Below are 22,712 nucleotides of genomic sequence, written 5' to 3' on the forward strand. Positions count from 1 at the left end.
GGCCTTATAGTGTGAGAAGGAAACAAGCCTTTAATATTAATGATTTAAAATCTGGGAGTGGGCACAATGTTTGTTCCTGATCTAAAAGGACTCAATAACATTAGGACTGTTGAGAAACAGCCAATATTTGTTGCTAAGGTGTGGATGATGTTTGCAGCACTAATAATTAGTTGGGACGTCCGGAGCTGCTGTGCGTAATTCCTTGTTTATGGCGAAGGGATCTGCAATCTGTGTTGAGTGTGAGGAGCTGGCACTGAGGTAGACACTGGAAATACAATCGCCCTAATCTTCTAATGTACCTCCGCGCTTTGATGCAGTTGAAGGTGTTTGCAGGCGGGACAAGGGTTGGACATTACCTCACTCTGAATGCTTTCTGGGGGGAGAAACGAGCGAGTAATTAGCTGATTAGAGGCCCGTCAGTGCAGCTCCACCTCCAGCCAATCCCTGCGCCCGGCGGCCTTCAGGGGTGGAGGAGGACGGCTGATGGAGCGACACACACACACACACACACACACACACACACATACACATACACACCTTTGGAGTTTGTTAAATTGGTATTAAACAGCAGGACCCAGTGTTTGCTGAGGGACACGTTTAGAAACAATTCAAGGAGCTGGATGGAGGGACGCGCGTAAAACCCTATTTATCAGTCCAGAATAAGTATTTTTCTCTTAAGACATTTGTCCTGGCGAGTTGACGATGCTTATTTATTTAACATAATAGGAAATAGCCTGAGCTGCTCCTCGGGTCTGAACTTTAACGAAGGAGAACATATGAGTTTGTGACTGGACGTGGACCCGCTGTTTGCACAGAGAAACTCCGCAGCCTTTCCCGAGTGGAGACGAGGTCATGATGGAGAAATCTAAAAACTTCCGGATCGACGCCCTGTTGGCCGATGAGACCACCCGGGGGACCAGCTCCCTGTCCCCGGGTCTGAGCAGCGACAGCCCCGGGGACAGCCCGCTGTCCTGCCGCCGCGGAGACACCCCGTCCCCGCGGGCATCGAACCTGCACACCGGAATAATCCCCAAACCGGGAATCCTCAACCTCCCGCACCCGGGGCTCTCCTCCCTGCCCCACGGGGGGATTCCCGGCATGTACCCGGCTCCCATGTACCCGCACCCCGCGTTCGCTTACACCGGCTTCACCCACCTGACCCACAGCTACCCGGAGCACCTGAAGGCGGCTGCCATGGCGGGGTCTCTGCCCCTGGAGCACTGGATCCGAGCCGGCATCATGATGCCACGACTCCCAGACTACAGCAGTGAGTATAATATCAGAGCGGATTATTCTGTAGAATCCTGGATTAAAAGAAGAGGAAAAACCCCAGAGATAAATAGATAAATAAATAAACAGGTGTAAATAGATTTCTCTTATCAGTCTTTCCAGGAAGCAAAGGATTTAATCAGATCTGACTTCCGAACGCGGAGCTGATGTAAACTCTCTGGACAGAAGTTAATTTTTGACGAAACACTATTAATGTTCTGTATCCATCATCATCATCATTATTATGTATTTGCCTTGTATTATTGTTTATTTATTATTTATAGTAATATTGTTGCAGGTAGGACAATAAAACAGGTCTATGAGATACTTCTAACAAATTATTATTAGTATTTATTTGTTTGTTTACCTCGTACTATGTTGTTTATAGTAATAATGTTGCAATAATAATTATGAAATAGGCCTAAAAGATACTAATAACAGATAATTATTACTATAAACAACAATACCAATAATATAATAATACTATTGTTGTTAATAGTGACAATGTTGCAGTCATTAATATAATACACATTTAAATAAAACAGTCCTTACAGATACATTTTATAGATTATTATTATGGTAGTTATTATTAACCATAATGACAATAGTCATAATAATAATATTGTTTACAGTGACAATGTTGCAATCATTATGATAATTAAGATATTAATAAAATTGGCTCGACAGATATTCCTTTTGACTATTTATATAATTTCTATCCTTGTTTTCATTTTCTCTGTCATCTGTAAACTTCTATATGATTCACTATGAAAATAATATCACAGGTAAACAATTCCGCTGCAGACTGTTTTCATTGAGCCGAATTTCATATAATTTCGAGATGTCACCTTTAAGGACACTTTTTGAATTTCTTGATTTAATCTGAAAACGCACGATGTCGTAAATGAATTTCACAGCCGGAATCATCATAATTTACAACCCACTTTTCTGAAAGCTTTTTACAACACGTTCTTTTCGGTCCCCATTCAGCCTGTTGATAACCGGTCGTTCCGCACCACGCAGTGCTGCCGGTTTACTTCCCATCTGTGTCATACTTTCATTTTGGCCCATTCGTTTCTCTATAAACGCCAACAAGATGAGAATTGTCTTTGTGCGATGAAGAAACTATAAACAAACACCTAAAACGTTCTGTAGTTCATCAATAAAATCCCCAAAGCCTCCATTGGATTTTCATTAAGTTAATGGCATGCCTGTGTTTTTATGGCCCCTGCGCCCGCTCCTGCTGTGTGCCCCCCCCCCTTCAAACAATAAAGTGGAGTAAAGCCGTTATGGTTAATGATGGAGGAGACTGCGGGCATATGTGCGCCTGTTCCCTGCTACAAAATTATATTGAACCCTCCGTGTCCTTGGTGTTTGATAAATAAGACTCGTGTACAGTGGAAGTGTCTTATCAAATACTCTAAGACTCATTTCATGCTTGAATCTAAACCTAAATATCCCCAAATACTTCTAGAAAAACACCAGACACCATGAATATTAAAAGCAAAAAAAAAATCAGGCGAACTCATGAGGCTCTGTGGGCAAATCTCAAACTAGAACCATGGGGCACATGTGTCCATGAAGGTGGAAATTAAGTGAAGCTGCACCATTCCCACAATCAGATATCAGTCCCTTAAAGTGTCCGTTTTCTTTTCATCAGAAATATTCCCTGAGAAATCCATGAAAATGTCTACATAATTCTATTGTTAAAGATAGTTATTAACTTGATCTAATGTGGATCTGCACCAAAATGTAATGAGTTATTTCCTGACCCACATCCTTCAAGATCACTTCAGCTATTTTTGTCTAATCCTAAACAAACCAACCATCAGACAGGGGTGAAAACCTCCTGGTTTGAATGAAGGTGACATGAAATAACATAGTAATAATACATTTATTTGTGTAGCACTTATTTTAACATGGTTACAAATTGCTTGACAAAATCCATGGGTGAAAATGAATGAACTAGAATAAAAGGTATTCATTCAATCCAATTTTAAGCCCCAAATCATAACATATTAAGGTCGAGGTCTTATAGAGAAACCCAGCAGTTCCCACGATGAGCAAGCACTAATGTTTCTCTCTCCTCCTCCAGCGGGCCCTCAGTCCGGTCTGCTCGGGAAGTGCCGGAGGCCTCGCACCGCCTTCACCAGTCAGCAGCTCCTGGAGCTGGAGAACCAGTTCAAACTCAACAAGTACCTGTCCAGACCCAAACGCTTTGAAGTGGCCACCTCCCTCATGCTGACCGAGACACAGGTGAGACAGAGCACCTCACGAGACAACATGTTAGTTTCAAGGTTAGAATAAAAAGAAGAAAAGGTCAGGCACAGAAACACAAAATACAGTTAGAACGTATACTTCAAAATAAAGTCCTTCGTGCAGCTAGCATCCGGCCTGACAGCTGGAATTCAATGGATTTACCTGAGAATGTTTATTTTAATTCACAGATTAAATCCCAAACAACATAAGACCAACAACACAAAGTACGTCACAAATCACAATTAAACAGAATTACAACTATACAGTGATTAATATGTAAAACTGTATAACCAAATATAAAAAGCATCTTAAAACAAACACATGAGGTGTCTAAATCCACAATAAAGACTCAGCATCAATCCATTCATAGTGTAGTGACAGTAGTGTGAAATGTGAAATTTCAAATATAGCTTAATTCTGGGAAACTATCTCTCTGAAAACTGATTTACTGCTTAACTAACATTCACTGATATTTGTTAAAATATCATCATACAGATATTTTTTTTGAAAAGAAGGACGTGCACTATGTACAATGGAGTCAAGACTTTATGTTCCCAGTTTGTGGTTTGATTATTTCTGACCAATTGTGAGCTGGTGAGTTTATCTCACACTGAACTGAATAAAGACTTCAGCTGATTTTTACTTTCTTGCATTATTAAGTGAAACATTTTTTTACAAGTTGTTTTTCTGTTTTCATTGAATATTCTCACACTATTCTGGGATAACTGTAAATTATAATTCGAGTAAATTTGATTATAAATCGGGAAGATACCTTCATAACCAAATGTTCCAAGAAGATGCGGTAAGCATTCCTACTTAATAAAGGAATCAGAATCAGAATGTATTTATTTCCAAGTAGGTTTACACCTACCTGGAATTTTATTTAGTATATGGGTGCATACAATGAACATGAAACATAAAACCACAATAAGTACTTCACATAAGAAAAAATAATAATAACTTTATATAAAACAAAACAAAAATATAAACAAGATATAAGGTGAAAGGACAAAAACAATGACTCCTCATGAACTATATTCGAGTTGTGTTGGGTTAAAGGTTTTCCACTTTTCACACATTCACTCTTTAGTGTCAATAGGAAAGTTTAAATATAGGTAAAGTAAATATAGGGGTATATATATAAAGTAAATTTTAATAGCTGTATGGGCTTGAAACCCCAGAGAGCCCAACTGAGGACTCTCCTCCTCATCATACTTGATGTGATGACAAAATATGCATTTAAATCTGTTCATTTCCTAAACGTCTGTTGAACTGGTTCTCTTTGCCCTGTCATCTCTTGGCAGGTCAAGATCTGGTTCCAGAATCGCAGGATGAAGTGGAAGCGCAGCAGGAAGGCGAAGGAGCAGGCCAGCGCCTCGGCTCAGTCTGAGACCGAGCGACTACGCAGCGGAGGAAAAACAGCCAAAGACAAAACCGACGAGAACAGGCGAGCTGTGACTCCTGATGACGGGGGGATAGATCTTGACATGGAGGATGGAGAGGAGGAGGAAGAGGAGGAGGACGAGGAGGAGGAGGAGGAAGAGGAGGTGGAAGGCAAGCACGCTTTTCCTGTTGCTATGGGCAACGGCATTGGGATGCCAAGATCCACAGACTTCGGCTACAATCCCCACAGCCCTTTCTCTGATGAGGAGCTGGAGGGGGTGCAGGGAGGAGGAGGAGGTGACAGAAAGATTGGAGCAGGACTGTGAAACCAGAAAACACTGGTTTGGTCTCCTGAGCGTTACAGAGACGTTACACTGGGATTCTAGAGGAGACACATTTCATATCAGGACGTTTGCACGAACCACTGATTGTTCACACGGCTGCCAGACACACACAGGACTCTGATACAAGTACACTGTGTAAACTGTGAATAAAACCACCTCTGAATCCTGTACATTTCATAGCATGCTGAAAAAAAAAGAAGGTGCTTATTATCCTCCCTACATTTGGGCTGTTTTCATGAGTGTCTACCAAACACCTTCTGGTCACCTTGTCTTTTCTCCGCCCAGTGAACACACATGGCCATGCAAGTGGAAGATGTGAAGTGCAACAAGCGAACTGTTCAAACAAGCTGCAGTGTTGTGCCTATGAGCTTAGACACATCTAAACCATTTGCAGAAGTTCCCATGTGCTATATTTACTTATGTGCATTTTATGTGAATATTGATGTTTTTCTTCTTGACGACATTTATGAATTTGTTCTCGTCACTTAAATGTAAATGAATTTAATTTATTTGAGATGATTCCTATATGTGTATTTATCGGAAACTTGTTTGTGGTGTAGCTGTGAAGTAAAAAAAAAAAGATGACGGCAAAATAAAAATAAAAAAGAGCTGAGAAACAAGTACATTTATGATCAGTGTCCCTCATTAGAATGACCCAATAAATGTGAGTTGTAAATGTGGTCCTGACAAAAAACGACACACAGTATATATAATGGCAGCAGCATGGAAATACACCAGTCATGTAGAATCATTCCCAACTTTTCCCAAAGTCAAATGAAAATTTGTCACAATTGGAATATGTTATAAGTTAAATTAGTTTGTCATGCTCTTATAAGTACTTCTATATTGTTGGAAGAAGAAACACAAACAGATGAACAAACCTTTCTAACACTGTCCATCACCATATTAGATTATTGCATTATATCATTTGCTAATTAACACAAACCCAAAGTACAACTGACGCTGACGATCATCTAATTTCATGGCAATCCATCCAGAAACTATGTGGACAAATTTCACACAGAAATACACCAATGTTGAAAAGTCAGAGATCACCAAAGTCATCGGGATTCATTCTCTGGGGACCATGAACGTCTGAACAAAATCTCATGGAGACTCATCATTAGATATTTCAGTCAGAACCAAAGTTGTGGACATTGTCATTACAGTCACATGAAGACAACCGAGTTGTGATCACAGACTGTAATTAAAGATGGATGATGAGTCCTCCCACAACCCAGAAACGAAGCCAAAATATACCAAACACAAATGCTACCATTGTGTGCATTTGGAGCCAGAGTCTACGAAATAGCCATCAAGGGATGGAGCCACAGTATCGAGGTCCCGCCTATACACAAGGACGACCAATTGCGAGTCAGATTCATCTGGTGGTTGCTATAGAGCCAATCCCAGCTGAGTTTGGGCAAGCGGCGGGAACACCCTGATCAGGTCAACAGCGAATCAAAGGGCCAGCATATTGAGACAAATCAGTGGTGGGAAGTAACAAAGTAGAAATACTTTGTAACTGTGCTAAAGTAAATTTTTCACATATCTGTACTTTACTTGAGTATTTATTATCCTGACGACTTTTAACTTTTACTCGCTACATTTGAGCACAAATATCTGTACTTTGTACTCCTTACATTCTCAAAACTGGCTCGTTACTTGAGCAGCGGAGGTTGGCGGAACGTGCACCTTTACGCACGGCGCACCTCTCTCTCGCTCTCTCGCTCCTGCACGAGTTCGGTTCAGTCTTTATTATTAGGGCCCGAGCACTGACAGGCACTGACAGACGTGAGGCCCTATTGAAATTGTAAGGATTATTATTCAGGCAAATGAATTGGCTTTTTGAGGGCTTTTATAAGGTGACTTTACATAATTTTTTGAAGGTATTCCTTTTTCGATTCACATTCGTTTTCCCTTTCCTGCTTCGTGTCAACATCTGCACATAAATACATTGCTCGAAGCAGCAAGTGGTTAACTTTTCTTAAAGAAAATATTGGAAGTAGTTGGTTTAAACGAAAACTGTTGGCAAATAGACTATCATTGGTTGGCCGTGTCTGCTTAGTCTTACACTTCCACAAAACAAACAGATTTAAAACAAGTCGAGAAGGAAAAACAAACAACACAACCAATTATATAAGCAAACGCAAAAACAACTTTCAGCCAACACAACCAAAAACAAACACTGTGTCGTGGACTACTGCATATTCACGCACACAATTCAGGTTTTTTAATGGACCTCGCCAAATGGAACCCTGGGTAATCAGGCCCAGTTTTCCACTCACTATAATGCCAATATAATTTTTGCAAAGATATTATATATCTATATATTGCCAATTCGAATCCTTAGTCGCCCTTTGTGCTGACTCAACACAACTAAGAAATTTCAAAATTTGTAAAATTATACATTATATATATAGTGTTGTTACAATTTTTCAGTCAGTTGAAATAAATCCTGAACTGAACAATTTTGGGTTGTTTTGTGTCTGTATAGGCCTACTATAACAAGCACTTAACATTTTTAATTGTGGTACTTGTACTTTTACTTTTGATACTTAAGTACATTTCAACACCAGACACTTTTGATACTTAAGTACATTTAATATGAGCAACTCTTAGACTTTTACTCAAGTCATTTTCTGACGGGTGACTTTTACTTTAACCGGAGTCACTTTCAATTAAGATATCTGTACTTTTACTCAAGTATGGCTTTCAAGTACTTTATACACCACTGAGACAAATACAGAAAGACTACAGTCAATTGGGAATCAAACCGGGAACCTTCTTGCTTTCAATCGAGTCGGTTTTATAGCATCAAATAACTGACATCGGTTTGATAAAAACTACATAAAATGACACAGACATTTATTTTACGTGTACTTTTTCATTCAGCCTTCATCTAAACCAATGACATGGAGGAGGCTGCAAATATGACCTTTACTGTTCGCCATAGAGACGATTTGGCTTCACTTTTAGGGAGCAGTAATGTCATCCATCTTTATACACAGTTGATGTTTTCCATCAAAAGGGGTTAAACAGTTGATGTACCGGCTCAAAGGAACAAGGCCTATGTTTCCTTTAACAACAAAATACAATAAAACTTCTCACGCCTCCTTCAACTCTTTTTTCGCGTTCGTAGCCACTGCACTGAAAGCAAAAGGAACTTCTCAGTTCACAGTTTTAATTTACTACAGAGGCTCTCAGATATTAATTACTCTGTGGGGTTTACTGATAGCCAAATAATTAAGTTAATGAAGAGGAAGTAAAGCCATCAAAAGCCTGATGGTGATGTCACACGGGCCCATTTTAATTTCCAAGAGCAGTGGCGTGATGAGTGTGTGTAACGGCGGCGGGGCGTTTTATTGGGTTCCCCTGTAAGGGCTGTGATTAAAGAGCAGATTGGAGGACATGCAGTGTGGTGTCGTTTAGCCCCTCTCACATATTTATATAGTGATTAAATGTATTCTTAACTGGCCGGACAGACACAGGCTGTTCTTGTGAAGGAGAATAACACAGGGCCGTGCAATGATTAGAAGTAGCTTTAAACGCTGATGGGACTTTTAGTGGCGCATCAAGTATTCATCAGGGAAGCAATATGAAGCAGAGCAAAGTCTTTTTCACAGATGCTTTTTAAAAAACATGTCAACTTTGATGAAGTGATTCACTATATGATTAAACTTTCAAGCCTCAGGTGCATGATGCTGCATTATTCAGCATGTGATTCACTTTCATATGAACAAAGTAGTAACACAGAAGATAAAAAGAATCACAAACAGGGTATGTTTCTTTTTTGTATCAGTTACGTCCTGAGTGTCCCACAGATGGTAAAATGTCGAAATGGCCACAGACTCAAACATAATAAGTCAAAAGCTTTTCTTTTACACGTTGTCATCCTGGTGTGAATTTAATCTATGAGAGATATTCATTTGATTAAGTCTCTTAGTTTGATCTCTGTTTATTTTATCCCCATATTTATAACATATATAATCTATATAATATAATAAATGAGCAGTTTAATTAAAAATAAAAGGTTTACTCAAAATTACAAATGTGCACAAAACAAAGAGATGAAGAGTTTCAGCTATATTTCAAACTATTGCATGCTTTGTATTGGACAGCTATTACCTGCTATGGTGTCACTATAGTGTCTATTTGGTCACAAACTCATTTTGATGTAACTTGTGTTTTCAAAATTCGACAATATGATTAAAGATCAATTTGAAAAAAGACCAAAGATCTGACAACTGGTGCTGACAACAAATAAAGTTTATTCAATGTCACATTTTTGTAAAGTCAATCAATCAATCAATTTAATTTCTATTCAGGTCACATAATGTAATGTAGTGTATTGAATTAAATTATTGCTGAAATGGATGGTTGACCAAAAATATATTTAAAATACCATAAACGTCACAGGCATCAAGCTTCTGAAATATATTTTAATAGTGAAAGTGTTTTTTTGGGTTGTGTTAATTGTTGACACAGAAAATTTTAAGTAATTTAATTAGACAAGACCTCACATCGAATATACTTCAAATATATTAAAGGTCTTAAAACTAGAATCTTACACAGAACCTGTCTTCAAGATGAAAGATGGACCCAACACAGCTGAAGTACTGCTTCAGAACCTCGGACAAGGAATTCGTCTTTTCATCCCTGTTGGTTTGTTGGTTTATTTTGTAAGCAGCACTACTGAAAAACAACTGAACCGATTTCCATTGAAACTCAGAGGACGGATGTGGTTTGGGTCAGGAAGAAACTTGAGATGGAAATATGGATGTGGTCATCGTTTTCAACATTTTCACCATTTTCCCAGGGAACAATTCATGGATCTTGATGGAAAGAATCCTGCCGTTTAGGAAACTGATATCCATGAGTCTGCGGACAGTTGGACCTTGGTGGAGGTGTTTGCTCTATAGTGCCATTCTATAGTTTGATTTGTGCATATTGAAATAGGGGACCGGGGATCTGGGGCCCTGAGCAGTTGCTCGATTTTTCCACTTGGTAATCCAGATAGAAGAGGAGAGAGAGAGATGGGGAAGTTGTGTAGGTGAAAGTTTGACTTTACCCTACCTGGTTACAGGCTGATCACTTCCTGTTACTTCCTGTGAAGTTTCAACACACGCATCAGCATCAAATGACCCACTCAATTCACCAAGTGAAGTTTGAACTTGAAGGACTTTAGAGGAGTTTTCACTGACATTTTTAGACTTGATTTAATGGGATAGAAAAGAATACGTAACAAGCTTTGCAGACTGAACCTCCATCAAACTGCAGCTTTTAATTTGGCTGATGAAAAATCATGCGAATCGATAGGACCTCATTTAGTTGTGTGACTTGTCAGACTGCATGACAAATGCCATTTGGCCTGTTTTATGACACAACACCCCACCCCTCCTCCCCCCTCCACGACTCTGTACAAAAAAATCACAGCTAATTCATAAGGCAGTGGAGCAATATATGGAGGTCATTGATTCCGTTTCTCTTCTAATTTAATCTGAATACACCCGTCATGTTGATTAAAAATTCCTGGCGTAAATTACAGTTAGTGCTGATAATGCTGTCAGATTTCTCCACAGTGGGCCTGAGGAAAAGTGCTGACGGCCTTCTGCCTCCCTGCTTTTTGAACCAATAACGCCCGGAGAGCCTGTGTCTTTCAATAAAATATCTTTCACTGTCTATTGAATCACTCAAGTCACCTCTGAGATGTCAGATCAGCCCTCAGACACGGAGCGCTTACCAGAACCCACCATTTTCATAGTTGGACAAATAAATCGGCCTCTTTTTGCTTTGTGGGATGATAAATCAAGGGCCCCTTTAAAATATTTACACCCCGGAGTTTAATCAATCAGCGAAATGTCGGGCTCATTACGTAAATATGAACAGATTGTGCGATCTTTTAACGTAATCACATGTATTGGTGCAGGTTTCCCGGGGCCCTGTCCTGTCACTTAACTAATGGGCAAGTAAGGGAGTGAGTGACGGGGCCCAATAAATTCACATCTGTCCGACTTAAAATGCTGTTGTAGAGTATGGAAAAGGCACCGTTTTTACCAATAAAGTTTATTGAAAAGGCGTGGCCATGGGGGGAATGTATTCATGAGCGTCATTTATTGTTGCAGGAAATGTATGTTACAGGTATGGAGCCAGTAATGGTGCATATAGAGTGATGTGTGCGTCAGCGTAACCTTCAGTTCATGCTGACCAACAGAAAAACATTCAACCTGCATCAAACTCAAGAAAAACACAGACAGTCTGTGTTGTTTTAAATTGAACTTAAATCAATTTTTATCTACAAATACACCTGCACCAAAAACACCACAATAAGACTTCTGATTTTCATCTTGAGATTATTTTAAAGCATTAATTGAGATAATCAATTGAAGGTAGTAACACATCAACCCAACTAACGTGATACAACAATGCCCAGAGCCTCAGAAATAGAAATAAAACTGATGTTTCAGACACAGCGTCTAAAGTGTTAGACCATAAAAAGACATAAACAATTTGTTTTTTTTAATGAATGTTGTCAGAAACATTTTGGAGAAGAGAAAACGTCCTAATGTTTAAGCAGACTTGTGTACAAACAGCACAAGGCCCATGTCTGCCCTCTTGTGTTAACACACAAGAAAACACTTGGCTCAACGGTGGGTTAAGATGAACTTTGGATAAACAAACAAAAAGACAGAGTCGTGATTGTTAGTAAATCGAGTTGTGATGTCACAGACTGATTACCCTCATGCCAAAGGGACGTTTATACTAAACAAGGGGGACAAACAAAGACTTTAGATATCTCTGAACTTTTGGTTTGTAATAGTAATAAGCAAGGTATATCTTATTTTACTAAAAGTTAATTGTGCTGAATTATGGATAACTGGTCAGGACTATATTGTATTATTTTATATGGTGGAATTTATATGTTGTATTACATCATTTGGTTGTGGTCATTTTATATCTCTGTTCATTATTTGTCTCTGTGGTCCTTTTATGAATGCTTTTGGCTTTTGTGTTATTGTCTGTTTCTGGTTAATTTATATCTTTCTGTGGACATTCAATGTCTATTCTTGGTCAATTTAGATCTGTTTGTGGTAATTTTATGTCTCTTTGTGTTTAGTCTGTGTCTCATTGTGGTCATTTTCATATCTCTTTGTGATCAGACATAAAATCTTAATTTATGATCATTATTTCATATCTGTTTTTGGTCACCATAGGTCTTTGTGTGGTCATTCTGGCATCTTTGTGATCTATTCTATTTGTGGTCAATTTTGTAATAATGTGATGTCCATTTGTAGTGATTTTATGTCTATTTGTGATCATTTTATATCTGTATCTGGTCATTTTGTTTCTGTTTCTGCTCATTTTTGTCAATCTGTGGTCATTTGCAGTCTATTTGTGATCATTTTGTGTCGGTTTCTGCTCATGTGTGTCTATTCGTGGCGATTTTTGTGTCTGTTTGTGCCAATTTTACATGAGTTTGTGGTAATTTCGTGTCTATTTGTTGTCCATTTGATCTGTTTCTGCTCATATTTGTCAGTTTTTGGACATGTTTTTTCTGTTTGTGGTGAGTTTACAGTTGTTTAAGTTCATATTCATCCTCTTACAGTGATGTTCTGTCTGGTGGATGTAGATTCTCATCTTTTCAGTCATGTGATGACTCTCAAACAGGAGCAATGAACAGTCACTTCACATGTAAACCAGTTCAATAGTCCCATCACACCATCACTCTTTCTTTACTCAAACTTTTCTCAGACTTTTTATGAAAACTGGACTATTGGGGGTACGCTCGTTTCGTGAGGGGCGGGCCGGCGCCAGCAGGGCGGGTCTCTTCTCCTTTTGAATCTCCTGATGAGCAGCGTGTAGATGAGTGTCGTGCTTCTCTGAGTCTCTACTGGTTAAACTGGGACAAACCTGCTCACCAGCCGCTCACACACACTGTCACCGTCACCATGGCCTCCTCGGAACTCGGTAAGACTTCCTCCCGGTACTTTAACTCAACTTGTTAACTTTATTTATCTGCGACACACAGGGTGCTAGCTCCCCGGCTAACGTTAGCTCCAACGTGGTTTAGCTCCCACGTCTCCTCCGGGTGTTTTTAAAGATGAGTGTCGTGTCTCCTGCAGCTGTCCTCAGTGTCTCAGACAAAAGTGGACTTGTGGACTTTGCAAAGAAGCTGCTGGACGTGGGTCTGTCCCTGGTCGCCTCGGGTGGGACAGCCACAGCCCTGCGAGGAGCGGGACTGGCTGTCAGGTGGGTGTCCTGCAACACAACTCCAATCCTCTGCAGCCATGGCTTCTTTCTCCACTTTCCTCCTCATGCACCAAGTCTAACATCTGCCTGCTGATCTCCTTATCCAACCTGATTGTGTGTCAGTGTGTGTCTGTGTGTGTTAGGGACGTGTCCACGGGTCCTGCTGCAACTAAACTTCAATTCTCTGCAGCCATGCCTTCATTCTCCACTTTCCTCCTCATGCACCAAGTCTAACAGTCCTGCATCAAGTATTCATCAGGGAAACAATATGAAGCAGAGCAAAGTTTTCTTCACAGATGCTTTTTAAAAAACATGTAACTTTGATGAAGTGATTCACTATAGGATTAAGCTTCCAAGCCTCACGTGCATGATGCTGCATTATTCAGCACGTGATTCACTTTCATATGAACAAAGTAGTGACACACAGGATAAACAAAGATTCACATTGTGAAGGGTACGTTTCTTTTTTTATCAGTTACCTCCTGAGTGTGCCACAGATGGTAAAATGTTGTAATGGCCACAGACTCAAACGCAATAAGTCCAAAAGCTTTTCATTTACACGTTGTCATCCTTTTATTTATAACATATATAATCTAGTAAATGAGCAGTTTGTTACAAAGGGTTAGTGTTACTCAAAATTACAAATGTGCACACAAAGAAAAGAAGAGGTTCAGCTATATGTCAAACTATATTGCATGCTTTGTTTGTGGGAGAAAACCTCGGTCCTCTGCAGCCATGGCTTCTTTCTCCACTTTCCTCCACATGCACCAAGTCTAACATCTGTTCCTTCTGATCTCCTTATCTAACCTGTGTGTGTGTCTGTGTGTGTGTCAGGGATGTGTCCGAGCTGACCGGGCACCCGGAGATGCTGGGGGGCCGAGTGAAGACCCTGCACCCGGCCGTCCACGGAGGCATCCTGGCCAGGAAGACCCCCACAGACACCGCGGACATGGAGAAGCTGGGCTACGGCCTGGTCAGGTGAGAGACACGGAACTCACTTTTAATAAACACACAGAAACTTGCGTGTTAAAAACCCTCATCTCTGCAGAGCCAGCTGGAAAACACCACAGATGGATGTGTTAGAAATTAAATCATCTAAATGTTTGGCCTTACCAAGTCTTAAATATGTGAAAATATGGGTCTTGCATATGTTGAGGTAAGTCTTAATTATGTTAACATCCTCAAGTTAGGGGTATGAGAATTGTTTTGGCAGCTTGAATAGTTTTGATGTCTCTGTATGTTGTAGTTCTTTAAAACAAATTAAAACAATACCAACAAGAAGCTGATGACTGATCTTAATGAAGCTGAAAACAACTCGGTCAGTATTCATCACAGTGAACTCAGCTTCTGGGACATTCCTTCATCTCTGTCATACTTAGACATAGACGAGTAGAATCTGTTCATTACATCCTTTAATAAGACTTATTTTTAACTTGTTGAGAAACCCTGTAGAAGGGAAGATTGAATTTGAAATATAAACCACAAAGCCTAGTTGAATCTACGAACGTGTGTGACCTGTGACTGAAGCAGATCACAAGCTGATATTGAGAATCCAGACAGAGACTTGTCTTGTGCCAGGAAAAAGCACGTGTAGTAGATCAGTCTGCTGGTTAATTGGGAAACTGCTGCTCCTGCTATAAACTGGTCTTGTGACTCATTTGTTTTAAGGACAGAGGAATGTGGTGGGATCACAGAATTCACAGTGTGGTCTCAGCTAAATTAAACACGCAGGCTGACAGAGAATCAACTTGACTGATTAGATATTGATCACGTCACTCGTTTGACAGAAAACTCAAGACCTTCTGTGTTTCATTGACTGTTTTGTGAGCATGTGATGAAGATTTGTTGATTCTGAAGGAACCTGATAGAAGAAAATTAAAGTCACACTGACAGAGCTGCAGATAACAATTATTTCCTCATCGGTTAATCATATAATCCAATTTCTTTGTCACAGATATGGCGATCTTCAATTGTCGCGCTTACTCAGAATTCAAAGAGTTTCAGTTTACTATCTTGTTAAAAAAAACTAATAAGTAAATCATCTTTTCAGCTCTACACTGTGACCTGGTTAGTTAATTTACAGACTTTGTGCATGTTGTAGTGTAGGCTCTAGAGGAGAATCCTCTACTTCCATTTAAGAGGCTTAAATGTATTATATTATTGGATCCAACAGGTTTTTAGCAACGATCACATGTGGAGGAAATTACCAAGTTTCTGTAACTAAATTAACATCCAACATGTGCCCACTTACTTGACTGACTTCTAGCACACAGATCTTCATGTCACACAGTCCCACTCCCTCATGCTCAGAGTTGTAGCTGTTACTTTGAACATGAAAACAGGATTTGCACCAGAGTCGCATTAAAATCTGTCCATATATTAACAATACCAAACAATGTTAACTCTGTCTAGCATGCTAACCCTTCTTAAAACTAATGTCAGAATAGTAGAAGAAATCATAAAACAGGTCACATTATTTGGATAAAAATAAAGGATGATAGATGGTGTAGTTGTGAATATAAGGATGATGTGTCTAATAATACAAAATTAATACAACATTTATTTATATAGAACTTCACAAAAAGCGATACAAAAACATCAGTATAAATAAAATAACACAAATAAGCATTTGTTGTGTGTGTGTGATTGAGTGTTTTTAGAGTTTGATGAGTATGAATTACATTTTTGTTTGCTCTTTTTCAGAGTGGTGGTGTGTAACCTCTATCCCTTTGTGAAGACTGTCTCTAACCCGGATGTTAAAGTGGAGGATGCTGTGGAGCAGATTGATATTGGTGAGCAGAGTGGTAGCTTAATAGTTGTTGTTTTTTTCTGAATAAAACAATAACAAAATGCTTCAATAGCAGAAAGTATCAGAAGTTTCATTTCTCCAACTGTATTAATAATCTAATTTATTCCCCACCTTATTAATGGTGAAATCTTTGTGTTCTCTTCTTTCTGTCTTCCCCAGGTGGTGTGACTCTGCTGAGAGCAGCAGCCAAAAATCACGCTCGAGTCACTATTGTGTGCGATCCTGCCGACTATTCACTGGTTGCCAAGGAGATGGAGGGTTCAGAGGACAGAGACACAACCCTGGAAACACGCAGGACTCTGGCTCTTAAAGTACGTTGTTGTTTTTCCCCAGCACCATTTTAACTTCCGAGGATGTGAGAGAAACACACAGCTCTTCAAATCCAACTCAACCTCAGCTGCTCTGGATATCCTTTAAGTCTTTTCAAAAAACTTTAAAAACACTCACCGCTTTCTGACGTCTTAAAGATCAAATGATTCATAGATTAATCCGGGAAATATTTGTCTTACACTTAATAATTAACTAACAGAAAGTCAAACAAACTCTAGTTCCAGAGCAGTAAATTTGTAAAGTTCCCTTTTTAGAGTTAGAAGAAATTAAGTTGTGTGTTATTACCATGTTTCTTAATCACACCAACATGAAAGCGTGTGTTAATCCCACACAGTCACTGTTGAGACTTGTTCCAGTGACTTGTTCTGTGAGTTACGACTTGCAGTTTGGCATAAAATGCTATTCATACCTGTTTTTGTTTTTTTTAAATGTATGAGCAGGCCTCAGTCATTGGTCTCCAGAGTGCACATGCAACCAAAATCTGGTCAATAATATTCACCAAACTGTATCTTGTCTGATGGTGTGGTCACATCTGTATTTGTTTTAGAGGTGAAGGTCAGTGAAAGGCCAAAGTCCAGTGCAGCCTTTTTTATCACAAGTGTTAAAGTGTTCAGGTTACAGAGTTAAACACATGAGGAATTGTGTTGCTTTGCTTTAGGGATGATGAATCCACATACTGCAGATCATTATTGTTGTGACCTTGTATTAAATGTCCAGTTGTTGACCTTTTGTATCTGTGTTTTATGTTCTGTGCACCTCAGGCCTTCACGCACACAGCCCTGTACGATGACGCCATATCGGATTACTTTCGCAGAGAGTTCAGCTCTGGTGTTTCCCAGCTGACTCTGCGTTACGGCATGAACCCCCACCAGGCGCCAGCCCAGCTCTACACCCTGCACCCAGCCCTCCCCCTCAAAGGTAGACCCAGATCCCAGCTCTGTGTGACTTTACAATAATTAAAAATTTTGAAATGCACTGTTTTGCTTCAGCCAAGTTCACAAAACACGACTTAAAAACTTTTCGGATCGCTCTGCAATTCACACTTCACGTCTAGGGTACGTTATCCCCGACTACAGACATGTGCAATGTGAAAAATCAGGTTGGCTGTAGTTGTCGCCAGTTTGTTTAGATATTTAGCCTTGTACAAATCTAGTAGCCATTGCAAACTGTCAGTCTAACGCAGGGGTCTCAAACTCAAATTACCTGGGGGCCGCTGGAGGCAGTATCTGGGTGAGGCTGGGCCTCATCAGGTATTCCACAAAAAAAAAAACTTTGCTAAAAAAATCCAAACTTCTCTAATGTCATTACTAACAGTTATTTAACTTCAATGGGTTCTTCTGAACATGAATAGAATATTGAAGAACACGAACAGTTCTTGTAAACATGGCTTCTCTTGCCTACTTCTTGCTGCCAGAGACCTGGCAGCGCTTCCTCTCACATAGCTGAGCCACATTTGGCTTGAGGGAGGAAGCAGTTGAGACCCTCAGTATGGCTTGAAGATGATCATCAGTAAGCCTGGACCTGTACCTGGACTTATTGAAGTTCAAGGTGGAGAAGAGCTTTTCACACAAATATGTGCTCCAAAAAAGGCACATGGTCCGCTTGAACATTCGGGAAAGCTCAAGGAAGCTGGGGTACAATTCTCACAAAAATTGCCCCAGCTTGTCTTCCTTTCCACTCACCTCCCTGAACTTGGCTTTGAGGTCAGAGTTGCACTGCAGGCCAATGAGCTCCATTTGAAGCACAGGAGGGGCATCTTGCACATCAAAGGAGAAGGGATCCGCAAAATTTTTGTAAAAGTCGCTCTGTGCGTCTTGAAGTCTGCAAATCTATGATCAAATTCCTCCTGTAGCCTCACATTTTTCTATACATGTTGGTGCTTATTTTGTGCCGGCGTGTTGGCTTGCCTGCGTTCTGGGACTTATTTGAGCAGATCCGGTACCTCTCGTATCGAAAAAAATATGAACATTAAAAAAAGTTTTTTAAGAAATGATTAAAATAAAATATAACAATATAATGTAATCACTAGAAAATTACGGAGCCCCTGTTGACATCGGTGGATGAATTACTAATTTGTGGCCACGCAATAACAAGATAATCTAATAAATTATATATAAAGCTTTCTTAACAACAGCATCACAATTTCATAAAATAATAACAAATGCAGACTTCTAAGATGAACCAAAATAACTAGCACATCGTCATGTACAGTCCGTGGCTCGGTGCGTAAATGTCACCACCAGAGGATGAGGGAATTTAAATCATTAAAATTCATCCACACATATCAGGTGTAAATAATAATGTAAAACAGCCCAGACTGTAAAATGTAGATATTAGCTCAATGACGTGTTATAAACTGCTGCGGTTTAGAATAATCTGTCTGCGTAAAGAAGCTCCCAAAACCTCACAGCGCAGCGTGTGCGTAAAGGAGCCGTGGTGTCCCTTGAATTTGCCTTCAATTTAACAAATTGTGTGTGTGTGTGTGTGTATATATGTGTGTGTGTTCCGTTCCGCTGGACACAGAAGTCGCCTTTGCTCAAGACGCCACTTTATTAATCACTGACATAAAGACTGATACCGTGGCATGTGTGTGCTGTTTTAAGCGGCGTTTTATGTGCGTTCCGGGACCTGTGCTCGTCGTACCTGCGCTGTGATATGTACTTAGCGTTCCGGCACCTTGTGATTTATAAATGAAGCACTGGATACATCATGACCTGCGCGAAAGAGGGCGGAAAACTATGAATTTCACCCTCCTGCTCACCGCACATCCAAAGCCACTCTTTTCTCTCCCGGCTCTCTCTCTCACTCACTCTCACACGTACACACACACACACGACCCCGCCCCCCATGTCACTCACTTACATGCTGCGTTCACTGGTCAGGCACACAGTAGGAAACCAGAACATCATAACATTGTCCCACACAGCAGCTAACAGCGGAGCTGCTACAATGTTTGTGCGGGCCGCACTAACATTAAACTTTCATATTAAGGTAGGGGCCACAAAATATCGTCCCGTGGGCCGCAATTGGCCCGCGGGCCGCGAGTTTGAGACCCCTGGTCTAACGTCTATTTAGCTCTGATCTGAGCCTTTTGTCAGCGAATTCTAAAACTCATTGGCAACTGCGAAAAAACAGATTGTGTGGTGTGAACTTGACTGTGCTAGCAAAGGATTGGATAAGAGGTTTGACGTGTGTGGTCATTTTTCCTTTTCTTACATTCATTTTGATTTGTTTCCCAGTGGTCAAAGGTTCCCCTGGTTTTATCAACCTGTGTGATGCCCTGAACGCCTGGCAGCTGGTCAAAGAGTTAAAGGGTGCCCTGGGCTTGGCTGCTGCAGCCTCCTTCAAACATGTCAGCCCTGCTGGTGAGACAATGACACGCACTCTTTTAGAGACACGCTTAACAGTATAAACATCCATGTGGAATAAAATGCCATGAAGCTGAAAAAAAGTTTTTCCCCCCTTTCTTCTGAAGGAGCTGCTGTAGGCGTTCCTCTGACTGAGGAGGAAGCTAAAGTGTGCATGGTGCACGACATGTTAAAGGATCTCACCCCACTGGCCACAGCCTACGCCAGAGCAAGAGGTAAACAACAACAGAAAAAGGTTTGTGCCTAAACTTTTTGACCTGGAGCTGCACTAACTCTGTCTGCATCACCAGGCTCCGACAGGATGTCTTCTTTTGGAGACTTCATTGCTGTGTCAGACGTGTGTGACGTTGCCACCGCTAAGATTATATCCAGAGAGGTAAAGACTTGTGTCAAAGCACTAACATCTTCTAAAAAAGAGTTTCTTTGCTGCAACATTGTTTTGATTCAATCCACTTGTTCTCAGGTGTCTGATGGGATCATTGCTCCTGGGTACGAGGAGGAGGCGCTCAAGATCCTCTCCAAGAAGAAGGGAGGAAAGTACTGCGTGCTTCAGGTGAAACATTTATCATAGTTTATATGCCGAGTTCAATTTGCTGTTTGATTCAATGTTTTTGACCATTTGTGTGTTTTTGTCTCAGATGGATCCATACTATGAGCCTGAAGAGGCCGAGGTGAGAGTGTTGTTTGGTCTCCATCTCAAACAAAAGAGGAACGGAGGCGTTATCGATAAGGAATTCTTCAACAACGTTGTTTCCAATGGCCCTGTAAGTCTCATAAGTTTAATATTATACATTCATACTATTTTAAATAACTTAATCACTAGCAAAACACTTATGGTGTTAATTAACAAGTATTCACCCTTTGACCTTTTCTGTGTCCACAAGCTTTCTGAGGAAGCGGTGCGTGACCTCACGGTTGCCACGATCGCCGTCAAGTACACTCAGTCCAACTCTGTCTGCTATGCTAAAGATGGACAGGTAAGAACAGGAGGAGAACGAAATCAGAATGAGTTATAACTCTTTCACTCATTTGTTTCTGGTCTTTGTTTTACAGGTCATTGGTATTGGGGCTGGTCAACAGTCGCGTATCCATTGCACTCGGCTGGCAGGTGACAAAGCTGATAACTGGTGGCTGAGACACCACCCGCGTGTCCTGAACATGAAGTTTAGGAGCGGGGTGAAGCGGGCGGAGATGGCCAATGCTATCGACCAATATGTGAGCGACACTATTGGAGAGGTAAGGAGGAACATCACAGGCTCTTTGAAGACTAAGCTTAATGTTTCACTATAAAATATATGCAATTTATGTGGAGGGATATATCTTTAGTTTTTGGAGCACTTGTTTATTGTGTGTATTTTTTGTTGTCAGGGTCCAGACCTGGAAATTTGGAAGTCCATGTATGAAGAGGAGCCTGAGTCTCTGTCGGAGACTGAGAAGAAGAACTGGATCAGCTCCCTGCAGGCCGTGGCCGTCAGCTCTGACGCCTTCTTCCCCTTCAGAGACAACATCGATCGTGCCAAACGGGTAAATATCACTTATCACAAAAGCATGTGGACGTGCTGTGTGCACTTTAAATAGACATTGTACGGGAATGCACGTGCTTTAATCTTGCATACACAAAGCTCAGCAGCAGTGTGACATCTATTGATTCCATAGCAGTTTTTAGACATGAACTGAATTGGGTTGGGACATTTCCCGGAGTTTGTCTTTCACATCTCGTCTTTCTTATGAAGAACACAGCAGCATATAGTGATCAGTATGTTTGTCCATTTGTCTGTAATAAAAAAAAAAAAAATCATTACACTTTACAATCAGGTTTCTACTGGAGAAATTACATGTTTACAGACACGAGCATTGAACATTACTGCTAAAAGTTCTTGAATCTCGTTGAATTCCAAGTTGACATTTTGGTCTGTGTCTCATATGGCAGCTCTTTTTCACCGTGACATATTTATATTTTGGCATTTTTTTTGCCAAAATACAAATATTTTTGTTTTGCATCCTTCAGAAACACGTCTACTCGCTCGCTGTGAATCTCGTGCATGTCTGAAAGCAGCTGAACAGTTTTGCACTGACCAGCTTTCCAACAGCCTCCACTAACGCCTCTGCCCTGTTTGTGTTTGTGTTTTTGTGTTTTTGTGTGTTTGTGTGTTTGTGTGTGTGTGTGTGTGTGTGTGTTTGTGTGTGTAGAGTGGTGTTGAGTTCATCGCGGCTCCGGCAGGTTCTGCTGCCGACCAGATTGTGATCAAAGCCTGTAACGAGCAGGGCATCACTCTGGTCCACACCAACCTGCGGCTCTTCCACCACTGAGCATCTTGTTTTTCCAAGTTTGCTTATTAGGGTAATTCCTGTCTATCATTGCTGTAACTTAGAACATTCCTACCTGCATCACTAAAGTGACGAGGTTTTGCAAACACTAACTGCATCGCTGACTTGTGAACTTAACATGAGACATAAACTGTTCATTGTATGTTTATCACATTTCAGCGCTAAATAAACTGTAGATGACAGTTAACAGGTGTTTTGTCTGTTTTTTATTAGACTGGCATCATAGTCAGTGGGTCCAGACTTAAATATATCAACTTTTTGATGGATTTCAGTGATATTTCGAGGTCTCCAGGGAACTTCATTGTCTCCAGGGATTAAAAAGTCAATTTTTGGGATTTGTCAAAATTAATTATTGCTCAATACTTCAGTTTA

The 22,712-nt window shown here is 40.4% G+C and overlaps 2 protein-coding genes across 4 annotated transcripts; both read left to right on the plus strand.

Annotated features, from left to right (window-relative positions):
- The first annotated feature begins 855 nt into the window (after positions 1-855).
- mnx2b (motor neuron and pancreas homeobox 2b) lies at positions 856-5,237 on the plus strand. Of its 3 annotated transcripts, none has more exons than XM_061068859.1 (3): positions 856-1,296; positions 3,376-3,525; positions 4,833-5,237. In XM_061068859.1, exons 1-3 carry the CDS (start codon positions 856-858, stop codon positions 5,235-5,237), a joined length of 996 nt encoding a protein of 331 aa, XP_060924842.1. The 3 variants fall into 3 exon arrangements, with proteins under 3 accessions (XP_060924842.1, XP_060924843.1, XP_060924844.1); XM_061068860.1 differs by having other exon boundaries at positions 856-1,267; positions 3,365-3,525; XM_061068861.1 differs by having other exon boundaries at positions 856-1,264; positions 3,365-3,525.
- A 7,838-nt stretch (positions 5,238-13,075) lies between these two features.
- atic (5-aminoimidazole-4-carboxamide ribonucleotide formyltransferase/IMP cyclohydrolase) lies at positions 13,076-22,527 on the plus strand. Its single transcript, XM_061068945.1, has 15 exons — positions 13,076-13,223; positions 13,379-13,505; positions 14,340-14,483; positions 16,209-16,297; positions 16,474-16,625; positions 17,406-17,562; positions 19,884-20,009; positions 20,120-20,227; positions 20,303-20,388; positions 20,476-20,565; positions 20,651-20,776; positions 20,897-20,989; positions 21,066-21,248; positions 21,381-21,536; positions 22,203-22,527. The coding sequence occupies exons 1-15, from the start codon at positions 13,205-13,207 to the stop codon at positions 22,320-22,322; spliced, it is 1,776 nt and encodes a 591-aa protein (XP_060924928.1). The 5' UTR covers positions 13,076-13,204; the 3' UTR covers positions 22,323-22,527.
- The last annotated feature ends 185 nt before the right edge of the window (positions 22,528-22,712 follow it).

This window comes from Limanda limanda, chromosome 3, assembly GCF_963576545.1.
Source record: "Limanda limanda chromosome 3, fLimLim1.1, whole genome shotgun sequence".
NCBI classification, from domain to species: Eukaryota; Metazoa; Chordata; class Actinopteri; order Pleuronectiformes; family Pleuronectidae; genus Limanda; species Limanda limanda.

Coding starts and splice junctions, on each gene's coding strand:
- mnx2b (XM_061068859.1), top strand. CDS start 856: ATGGAGAAATCTAAAAACTTCCGGATCGACGCCCTGTTGGCCGATGAG. Junction 1,297..3,375: donor ATATCAGAGCGGATTATTCT/GTAGAATCCTGG, acceptor GCGGGCCCTCAG/TCCGGTCTGCTCGGGAAGTG. Junction 3,526..4,832: donor TCATGCTGACCGAGACACAG/GTGAGACAGAGC, acceptor ATCTCTTGGCAG/GTCAAGATCTGGTTCCAGAA.
- atic (XM_061068945.1), top strand. Junction 20,566..20,650: donor GAAAGTACTGCGTGCTTCAG/GTGAAACATTTA, acceptor TTTTTGTCTCAG/ATGGATCCATACTATGAGCC. Junction 20,990..21,065: donor GCTATGCTAAAGATGGACAG/GTAAGAACAGGA, acceptor TTTGTTTTACAG/GTCATTGGTATTGGGGCTGG.